The following is an 11,148-nucleotide window of genomic DNA, read 5'->3' as shown; positions in this document are numbered from 1 at the left end:
AGAATACTCCGTGAAACCATAACGCTGATGAATCGAAATCGTAAAAGAAATTCAATATGAACACTGGAACAGAAACTTTTTCAGTACACCACGAAAAGATCTTGTAATAAAGTGGTTGAAAAACGGACATGTAACTCTTAAAACAGCAATCATTAGCATGTTTTATTCCGGCAAACACGGAAGATTCCTCTTCAGATTTAAAGCATTCATGGTAAGGCGTACTGAATGTATGATCGAAAACTAACCAGCACAAATCTCCACCAACGTCCACGACGAATAAAATCTCGTGGCAATAGTTTCCTTGTCTTGCAAATAAGGATTGATTACGTTCATGTTTGATTATTCTTGGAACTTAGAACAATTCATGCGTATTATATGCTTCGAAGATTGTTTTGGATGAACGGATTTTGGGAAAAACCTCATCCGTTTGCTTTGTCTTTCGAAAGCATTTCGAAGGCGGCTGCAACTACTACCTGCAAATCCTATCGTTTAAATGAGTAGCTTCATTTGGGCGATTACCATGGACGAGTTTTTCGTGAAATTTTAATTTTCTGATTATTTATTCTTTTTTGTAGTTTTTCCATGAAAAATTTAAAAAGATGACCTCTGCCAATGGAAGAAGAAAAATGTAGAAGTATTGGTGGATTCGGTAACAATCTTAAGCTCTTTGTGTTTTTAGCTAATCTTAGGGAAACAAGGAAATTTATTTACATGAATTTCTAAATCAAATCCATCGCCGTCTCCCAGTTGGAGGCCTCGAAACTTTCAACTAACACAAATTAGCTACCAGTCTGCTACAACTCCTGTACAAACGCGACTTCCCGTAGTAACAACGAACAAGGAGGCTTCAAGGGATAAACGAAAAAGGAAAAAAGCACGCTACCCTGTCGCTCATTTAAGAAAATTCTAATAACTTCACTCCACTAAAGTGTAACATGTGCACCGTTTCCAAGCGTTGTTTTCATAACCAAACGAGCGGCGGGAAGAGAGTGATGAGGGGGCGAGTGTGTAGGTGATGATCGCCAGGTGTTGACAGCCTAAAATTTATTTTTTTCTTTGTTCGTTTATTGCTCTTCCATGCAAACAATGGCGTGGGCTTCATCAACTAGAATAGCTCAATCTCCACGGTGGAATCCAGAAGAATAAACGAAAGCTTTTAAAATAGAATTGCGTCCAAACGACTAGTCGGCTTTTGCGGAGATTCCCGTTCTTCAAATACGCAGTTGAAGGCTCGGCGTTCTCGGCAATAAAGTGAACAACGCGAATCTTTAGCAAAATGGAAGAACAGGCGAGTTTTTAGGTGACATCAGACGAAAGTGCGCAAGTACCAAACATTGCTAAAAATCCTTCTATTTGGTTTGAATTTTACCGTTTCGTTTACCATTTTCAATGGCCCGCGTTTGATATTAGTACACGGGAAATTAGAATTGGCTGCATTGTAAGGAAGAGTGGTTGTGGAAGTTAGAAATTTTGCATCGTGCGTATATTTCTTCTCACTACGCATCTTTACGTGATCGTGCATGCGGAAACCGCTTACCACGCCAGTAATTTTACCACGACTTACGTACATCAAACTAGTAATCGATTAGCATCATCCGGCCGCCAAAATAGTTGCTGTAAACCTTTAAAAGATAAAAATTATTTTTAATGACACATGAGCAGCTTTTTAGCGTAAATAACCACCATTAACTAAGCTTTGATAAATGTGGTATAAAATTAGAGTCAAACTTGACGACATTGGAAAACAAACTATTAATTGGTAATGTGGCGAAATATTTTATAGAAATTTTGTCAAAGCTAAATGTTTGAATTTGATTAGTTTAAAATATTCGCCACTTGCCTAAACTCTAGCTTGACCTTCATAGTGTGGCGTTAGATCCCTAAACTACTTTTTAAAAACAGCTGGTCGGATCAAGATTCAACTTGCTTCTAGATCAAGTAGCTATACGGCTGATAAATCAGTTGGCAATTTCGCAGGAAAAAAAAACGGGAAAAGCCCACAATAAGAATCCATGTGCCTAATGATTGGTTGCTGTGGAATGATTCATCGTCCGAGGACGCGGATCAAGAGGCGAGCATGTTTTCACCGTAATAGACCGATAAGAGTTAGACAACTGACAACGTGCGACGAGGCGTGGTATTTAGTTGTTCCAAGTCTCACAGCTTTTCTCGATAATCAAACTAAATCTATTGCCCAAAGGGTATTTCGTGCTTGAATCTATTTCGATATCTATTTTGTATTTATTATCTGCCTTATCTGCTAAAATTTCTTTTTATGAAAAGTTGGGTGGTGGCCCGTGTGTTTTTCTGAAAAACTCAGATCAACGGACAAAAACAGACTGCACAGATTCAATCGCTTCATTCCTATACCGTTTGAAACAGCTTGTGCACGATGTTGTACAGAAAAGTCAACAACCCAAAGTTGCAAACGAATACTTGACCCTAAATGAATTGGCAGTCGAATCGATACCCCGTTGGGTGTAGAATGCTTTCAGTGACGGCGCTCAGTGACGAAATTTTGGATCGCAAGAACTAACGTGTAGCGTCTCCAAACAAAAGTACAAACGAGCAATCGACGTTCCGTTTATGTTGATGTAGAACCCGATAATAGCACCATGAATCGAGTCATTTACATGAATGCGTCGTCTTACATTGATCTTTTCCGATGACACCACTAGGGCAGGTTGATTCAGACGCACGATTAGCACGATGGACTTACGTTTCCGAACGTATTTTCGGCATTAAAACGTGACGAATACAGCTGACAAATGGCATAATACGTTTTAGAATATGTAGCTATATATTTATTAGGATGCGATTCAAACATTTTTCTCAACTGAGATTGCAAGGGTAGGGCTGACAATGTCCATGACTAATGGCATCAGTGGTGCAATAACAGAAATGAAAGAAGATATCCAAATGACGACGTATGTCAACGTATCTGCCGCCGTAAAGCGAGATTCCAAAATGAAAAGATCGATCCCATTGCGAGATGAGATTACTGGGCAGGCAGCGGAGATAACCAGCATATCGATCGTCTGCGAGGAAGACGGTCTATGACCTTAGTTAGAACGTAACGCTACCCAAAAAATCCCAAGCATTTTCATTTCGCCCTCTTTGTCCGACCGTAGCTTCCTATACATCGGCTGCAAATTGGTTTGATCTTGGCTAGTAATATTCTCCATACCATCCTCAGGTTTCCTTGTGGTAAAGAAGCAATCATCCACTTCAGATAAACAGAAAGCAACGCGAAGCCACATACGTAACGAAGAGGACACAATGAAAAGTGTTTCCATGTCTCCACTCATACGAATGGAGTCTAGATGCCATAATGTTTTATTTGGCTTTACTTATTTAACGAATAAGCAAGATCGCTTCAAGCAAGAGCTTCAAGCAAAGAAGCGAATTATATAATAGACAAAAAGCATGGAGAGAAAAAGCAGCTAATAATACATAGAGCGACATTGCAAGTTTTTTTTTTGTCTTTTTTTTAAATAAAAGGGAAGAACAACCGGCATGATCAATAAAATGCCAAGCCGAGAATTTTTGAAGCCTAGTGTGCGTTCAGGTTTTTTCTTTTTTCGGCAACGTCCCGCATGTGCACCGTGGCGCAAAGCTGTGCGCATGCGCCAAAAAATGTGTTTCCCGCCCCTAGTGTGTATGCTACTCACCCTCTCCGCTTCCTTTTTGGTCTCCTGTCCAAATCCTCAAGGAGGAGGAAGAGTTGGCTTTCATAATGGCCGAAACACGTCTAGTCTACTCTGCTGGACAGCGTGCGTTGGGTGTTTGAATTCCGATTAGTTGCCATCTTTTGCTGTTCAGTTTTTTTGCAGATTCATCGTTGAGCCCGTTAGCGAGTGACAATAGTCTTACTTTGTTCCAAGTCCATTACACAGACTGGCATAAACTATGCAAGGCAATTGAAAAGCTCTGTTTCTTTTCTAACCAGCCCTGGTGTGGGGCCTCGATTCTCGTGGTACAGCAAGAAGTCCAACCGGCCGAAGATTCACCCCTTTTCGTTTTCAAATGTCTTTTCACAGCAAGCAAACGGTAAGAAAAAATGTAAATAAATAAAAAACTAAGATAAACTTAAAACTTAAAAAACGAAACTCTCAGTTAATCTCGTTTGTGTCTGCTCAACGATTGTATAAATTGGAAACGACGAACTAGTCCCAATATGAGATTTCGGTCTAATACCAAATGGCGTTGTCTTAAACAAAGAACAATTTTGGCTACAAATCGCATGCTTTCGTCGATTTCTTTATCTCTTATCATGTGATCCAGTCCTACTGCAGCGTGTGTTCGCCGAACACTTGTCCAAGTGGTGCATCGCCGCGTCACCAACAATGGGACTCGATAACGACTGTGGCATTCCCACCGAACGGAAATGATTACTTTTTTATTTTCTATTTGTTCTGTTGAATTAGATTATACTAAATCTGAAGGTAATTTGATAAAAATTCGTTACATTACTGAATTGTTGGTAGTTTGGTAGTAGTAAGCCATTGAGTTCGATGTAATCGGGAAACGTGACTGACACGTCTCACATCCAATTAAAGATTTTAAAAAAATGTTTTTACTTAATTTTTTCGCATTACCTTTGTGTTGTGTAAAAAGAAAAGTACCAAAACGTTGTAAGACTGATATCCCACTTGGCGCAGGCCCGTTTATCTCGGTCAAAAAGTCTAGGACAACATTTTGTCAACTTCACACTTCGAAGACTATTTTTAATGTTTGCCAAAATTTTAAAAGTATTCTTTTATTCATCTTTGGATTGATTTGAAACAAGACGGGGAACTGAGGAGTTTTGTTCGATTATCGACTCGCTTGGTGACGCTTGCATCTTGCTAGTTTGGCCCTTTTCGTGGAATAGGACAAAAAGGGGAAAAGAAACGTCATTGATCGTGTAACCAAAACCATTTGGCAACGTGACAGCTGGGCTAAACAACAGACCAGGATAACGATCTTAGTAGATGAACATGTCTGGCTTTTCCAACACATCTATGTATGACGCAGTTCTCGCTGATGTTTGCGACGATCGCTACTTACAGAAAATGCAGAACCAACCCTCTGTGATTGAACTAGATAGACGTTGAAGTTGAGACGTTATGCAATTGCTTGTCGATAGTTTTTCCGCCATCAACGCAGACTACCTCCAATACCTGGCGATTGTCCGTACTTTATGCTGCAGCTGAAACAATCGTTCGTCTTTATTTATAACGTGCACTAGAGTGTAGTATCGATCGTGCTATTTAATTTATTCGTTCTTGTTATTTTTTTGCCGTTGCTCTTCTGTACGTTTAGACTGAGGCGAAGAAGAAGGGCCTGGATTTTGGTCGCTGCAAGCGCGTCAACCGCCGGAAATGCATGTGGGCTTATCTAATTGGACTGGGAGTTCTGGCTGTGATCTTGATGACATCCCATCTACCACGCTCTAGCCTTAATCCGTCAACTTACGTCGATAACGATGACCAGTTCGAACGCGGTACGTTTTTTATGTCACGACGTTGATCAATTAAAATTAAATGTAAAAAACAAAAAACGAAAAACAAAAACAAAAAGAAACAAGTAAACTAAAAAGTAAAAAATAAAACTGCTATTTACCTTATTATAAAGGCACACTTTCTGCCACTAACGGCAATTATTTGCTACACTAAACTGGATTTATCGACCGGCTTGAGTAATTGCCTGGCAATAGTCGTTTGTGAAATCCACGTCGTTGTTTATTACGCATCTCGATTGACTGTGCTCTGACATTTTGCCATTTGCTGGAATTAGGGATGTGGAGACGCCATTTATTGATAAGTGAAGACAGTGAAGCATCGTCTACAACGAAAACAGCATCAACAACAGTAACAACAGCAACGCCTAGTTTGGACCCATTTGCAGGAACCAATTGCACTCCGCCGGCTATTAAAGAGTTTCCGCGGCCAATCATCCCACAATACGTGAGGGCCAAAGGCGGTCTCGTGGTCCACCTCCTCATTTCAGCTTACATGTTCCTAGGGCTGTCCATAGTCTGCGATGATTATTTCGTCCCTGCATTGGAACGGATGGTCGAGTGTACGTATTTCACGTTTGGTTTGAACCACATCTTCGTTTAATGCAAATCCAATTTTTGAACAGCTCTTCACATGTCGCAAGACGTGGCGGGAGCGACTTTCATGGCAGCAGGGTCGTCGGCCCCCGAACTTGCCACTGCAATCATCGGTGTTTTCATAGCTAAGGTACAGTGTAGATGATGCTTTTTTATTTCAATCGAAAAGTATCGCTGAAGTTCAATTGACGGCGCGATAAATGGATTTGTTTTGTGGTTTTATTCTCTTCTTAAACAGGACGATATAGGTATCAGTGGCGTAATTGGTTCTGCCGTTTTCAATATCATGTTCGTTATCAGCGTGTGCGCCCTCTTCTCCGGAGGTGTCATTTACCTCAATTGGTGGCCGCTCGTTCGTGACTGCATCGCTTATTTCGTCGCCATTTTTGCTCTTCTCTTCACTATTTACAATGAAATCGTCACATGGTAAGCGCAGATATGGAGATGTTTTTAGGAAAAGTACCACCCAATCCCAACCTTCCTCCCTCCTCTCCCTTTTGTCACTATCTACTACCGGTTTCCATCATTTGAGTTTTAAGTCTCTAAAGGCTGAATGCTGTCATTCTCCATTCTTTTTTCCCAACTTGTCGCCATGGGTGGCATGAAGGTACGAGTCCACCATTTTCCTCTTGCTTTATGTGGCTTACTGCGTAATGATGTACTACAACTCTGATCTGGAGCGATGGGCCAACACCCTACCAATTCCAATTCCCGACTACGCCCGAAGACTTCCCGGTGGAGAAAACGCATCGCTAATGCCCTACAAGAATCTTGACGTAGAGGAGGTGGCCCCTCAGGAAAACTCTACACTGACGAAAAATCTCCCGGTAAGACTTCGCCTCTGCATGTAGTTGCAATTTGGCTCATTTGGGTGGTCAGGCTGAAGAAATACGATATCATTTGTTAATTGTTGTTATATCCTTTCGAAACAGATTCTGCCAAATCTTCGATTGACGGAAACGCTGTCGGCGTCGACCCTACTACGCTTAGCAAAATTAAGGAAGAGGAAGCTGAACGGTTTTCGCCTTGGGACGCGCCGATAGCATTCCGCGAGCGAATTGTGTGGGCTATTTGCTTGCCATTGCGTGCTGCTGCCTACTACACGATGCCGAACTGCCGCTTGGAGAAGTGGGGCAGTTGGTTCCTCGTTTCTTTTTTTAACAGCATGTTATGGATCTCCATCTTTTCTTACGTCATGGTCTGGATGATTACCATTATTGGTTAGTATTTCTCGACTGCCGACAATCCTTTCCTGTCCTACCAATAGCGATAAGAAGTAATTCGCAGTGTTATCACCTACTGGGGACGGGTAGGAGCACATTTGCTCAAATGTTGTATACGAAACGTTGTAAGACTTGAAATTGAAAAAGAACACTAAAGGTAACGTGGACGAACCGGCTCGTCTTCGTGATGTGGCCGTTGAGATCTAAGTTATGACCAGCAAACTTCTTGGGCATTAACATTAACAAGAAAAATAACTGTTTCTACAAAAAAATCCAACACAAAGAAAACCAATTTTGGTGTTCATCATGCCTTGTGCGTTGCCTCGCAGCGCGTACGGCCATGAATACGTAGGTATGAGCAAGCCCGTCTGGAACACAATCCTATTTCAAAGTGTGTTTCTACATCGGATTGGGATACGTAAGCCTGATACGAAAACACTTTTCAGTGCACTTTCTTTTTATCAAGGAACAACAACACAAAACAAAAAACTGACTTTGTGTGTTTGTACGTACATAGGTTTCACGATGGGAATTCCAGATACAGTGATGGGCTTGACGTTTGTAGCTGCTGGTGTAAGTATTCCCGATATCTTGACCAGTTTGGCTGTGGCAAGGGAAGGTGAGTTATTGATCAAACAAAATGGCTTCGAATGCTGCAATAGTTTTTACAGTGTTAATTTTAACAAGGTTACGGCGACATGGCCACATCCAACGCCATTGGCAGCAACGTTTTCGACATTCTTATTTGTTTGGGGCTACCCTGGTTTCTTCAAACAGCCGTTGTTAGTCCAGGAAGTGTCGTGCGAGTGATCAGCAAAGGTTCGCGGATGAAAAGCGTGTACAAATTTTGGTCTAATAAGTCACAATTTTTATTGAAAACGTAGGTTTGACGTATTCCACGCTTTCATTACTATCAACGATTGTTTTTCTACTGGGCGCCACGCATCTCAATGGATGGAAATTAGATCGCAAATACGGGGTGGCACTTTTAGGCTGGTATTTCTTCTTCATGATCATCGCTTCTAGTAAATGCATTATTAACCATCATGAATCAGATAAACATTATTAATCTGTTTCAAACTATTACTTAGTGTACGAGATGAACATATTCGGCTACTTTAATCCACCAGAATGTGACAGCGACTTCTGAGAAATTAGGCACATCGTTCTAGACCGCCATCCCGGATTTGCACAAAAAAAAGGCCCGTTTATCTATAGGAATCAAATAGTGATTACCTGTATTTAGCAGACGATGAAGCTGATTATTGGTTTGCATGTCACCAATTTATACAGTACTCCGAATTCTTCATCAGGCGCTACAGCTTTGGACCACGCATCCGGAGTCGTCGTTGGAGCGCAAATTTTATATTCTTCTATTCCGTACGGATATAATGGCAACGATGTTTACCTTCACTAAAACATACACTTGCAATTCATCTGTTTTTGTAGCACAAGCCCTAGTTTCTTATGTTCACTAATTGTTTCTCAATAGTTATCGTTCTTTTGTTTGTTTACATACGATAAGTATCTTTGGTGTTTCGACGTGTGCCAATGTATTGATGTTAAAAAATTCAAATTGCTTTCAATTTTCCTCCAATCCACTCCTTTTTTATAATTATATAAATCAATTGTCCAGTATTATTACGTTTTCTAAGCATTCCACCTTGAAACCTTGTTAGTCGTAATCAACATGTCAGATGAGGGTTTTTGTGAAAGACAAAATTTAAAAATGTTTATTCCTACTTCATTCATCATAATTTAATATAATGTTGTACGAAGCAGTTGTACATGAATTATGCATGGTTCTCTTTGAAGAAACTATAGAACATTCTAAATCTCTAGCATACATGTACTTTACTACTTCGGGTTAATATTGCACCTTGCGCTAATAAAACAATCATCCGTTTAAAATATAACCAGTTTTGCTTTTCAAGAGGAATCTTTTTCTAAATGCGCACAATTTCAACGTCAATTCGTTTAATATCCTAAGCGTAAATTCGCAGTCACATTTTGTTGCCGTTAACGTGCCAAACCAAATATTGTCCTCATTTCTAATATTATAATAAATGGGAACAATGAGACGACAGCTAAAAAAAGTATATAAAATAAAGCCAGTCTGTTTTCTTTCATTGCCGCCTGACGCTACCGACTAACTTTTGGCTTCTTCGAGATCTTTTCGCGAAGAAAATATATTCGAATTTTTCCTAGATTTGAAATTGCAAATACCATTCTATTCTTAAAATTAAATAACGATAACAATAAAAGGCTAATTTTGTTTGAACACCCGATTTTCTAATAACCTAATGTTTTTGTCAAAAACCCTTTCACATTTCTTATCGCTGAGCCCTGTGCTAGAGCTGAGGAGCTAGGGAGAGGAAACTATTTAACACAAAATATCAATAAAAAACTGGAGAGAAAAACAATTACATGTGTATTGCACTTGAGCGCTGAATTTCCGTTGGCGAATTCAGGATTTCCTCCTGTAAATATGGATGTTCTTTTGCGTCACGTTATGTATTGACGAAGAAATATACAGTAGGCGCCAAACTTGCTGTTGCGATAAATTCTTTAATCGCGATCGGCGAAGATTTATGCAATTACTTTTGTATGGACACCAAATCCGGCATCTAGCGTTAAAAATAGCAAAAAATGTCTACGTATATTTTTCAAATGACGAAAGCAATTGTATATAGAACTCTTCTAATTTGATTCCTTGATGACCAGCAAAAGGGATTAGAAAAATGATCAGGATCGGTAAGAAAAAAAATTCATCGTGATCACAATTGCACTAGTGCGTGCAAAAAGTACAGGAACACGTGTAATTTTTAGAGCTATTTAATCTGGGTTCTTATGGCAGTAAAATGTGTTTTCCAATCTATTTTTTTTACCGTAGGATTTTTTTTATTTCGAATTTTTTTCCGTAGAAAGAAACTTTGTAATGAGCTATTTCAATTGGATTGCTATACATACATGAAATAGATATCAGACATACATAAAATGTATATATAGCACAGGTGACGTCAGTAGGTTGCAATAAAAATTGTCAGGTATGGCAAACAAAGCACAGGAAAACCGCCACATTTGTCTGCAATATACTGTACAATTCTTGTTATTATAACATCGTCCCCAGTCGAGATATTGCCGGTAAATTTAGGTCTGTGTCCCTGCCATCAACAATCACACATCGTATTTTAAAAGGAGCTGCTATTTTATCTTGAAATCGAAACACAACCGAATTAATTAAGAATCGGGCTAAAAATCAGGCAATCGGGTCAGAACGTGGTGTAATCGGGGGATGTAACCGGGTTTTGGACCATTTTTTTGCGCACCTGCTTAGATTCGGAATTAGACCCAAATTTCCATGAGCGAGACAAATGGTTCCCCGAAACCCGAAAAAACGACCTCGAAACAAAAAACGATTTAGCCAATCTGCCAAGTAGCAACCCAATTGACGACGATGAAAAATTCACCTTTTGTTCTCGAACCTTCTTGTTAGGTCAGCGTTAAATCTGGATTGGCGGTAAAATAGGACTGAAACGAAATAGGACTGAAAATCTCCAGTCCTATTTCTACAGGACAAATAGGACTGGGGGGAAATAGAACTGACTTTTAAAATGTATTAGGACAGTCCTATTTCCCCATGGCACCAGTCCTATTTCTCCACGGTATTAGTCCTATTTCTACTTCGAAATAGTCCTATTCCTTTTACTTTGTTCCAACAGGAACGATGAGCCTCAAAATGTTGAAAAGAGGTGGAGTTGCAATTCAACTGAAGGTCAACGGTGGTCTCGACTACCGTTGAAACAGTTCATTTTTTTCAGTTGAACC

General features: G+C 39.9%; 1 protein-coding gene across 1 annotated transcript; it reads left to right on the top strand.

Annotated features, from left to right (window-relative positions):
* The first annotated feature begins 3,746 nt into the window (after window positions 1-3,746).
* LOC130701026 (probable sodium/potassium/calcium exchanger CG1090) lies at window positions 3,747-8,917 on the top strand. Its single transcript, XM_057522973.2, is given in 12 exon segments — window positions 3,747-4,050; window positions 5,305-5,485; window positions 5,779-6,063; window positions 6,127-6,227; window positions 6,336-6,523; window positions 6,705-6,877; window positions 6,880-6,924; window positions 7,030-7,317; window positions 7,838-7,939; window positions 8,008-8,139; window positions 8,205-8,345; window positions 8,412-8,917. Coding segments are annotated over 12 exon segments (1,719 nt in total). The 5' UTR covers window positions 3,747-4,026; the 3' UTR covers window positions 8,471-8,917.
* Window positions 8,918-11,148: the final 2,231 nt, after the last annotated feature.

This window comes from Daphnia carinata, chromosome 8 (assembly GCF_022539665.2).
Source record: "Daphnia carinata strain CSIRO-1 chromosome 8, CSIRO_AGI_Dcar_HiC_V3, whole genome shotgun sequence".
NCBI lineage: Eukaryota > Metazoa > Arthropoda > Branchiopoda > Diplostraca > Daphniidae > Daphnia > Daphnia carinata.
This window is presented reverse-complemented; position numbering and strand designations above follow the sequence as displayed.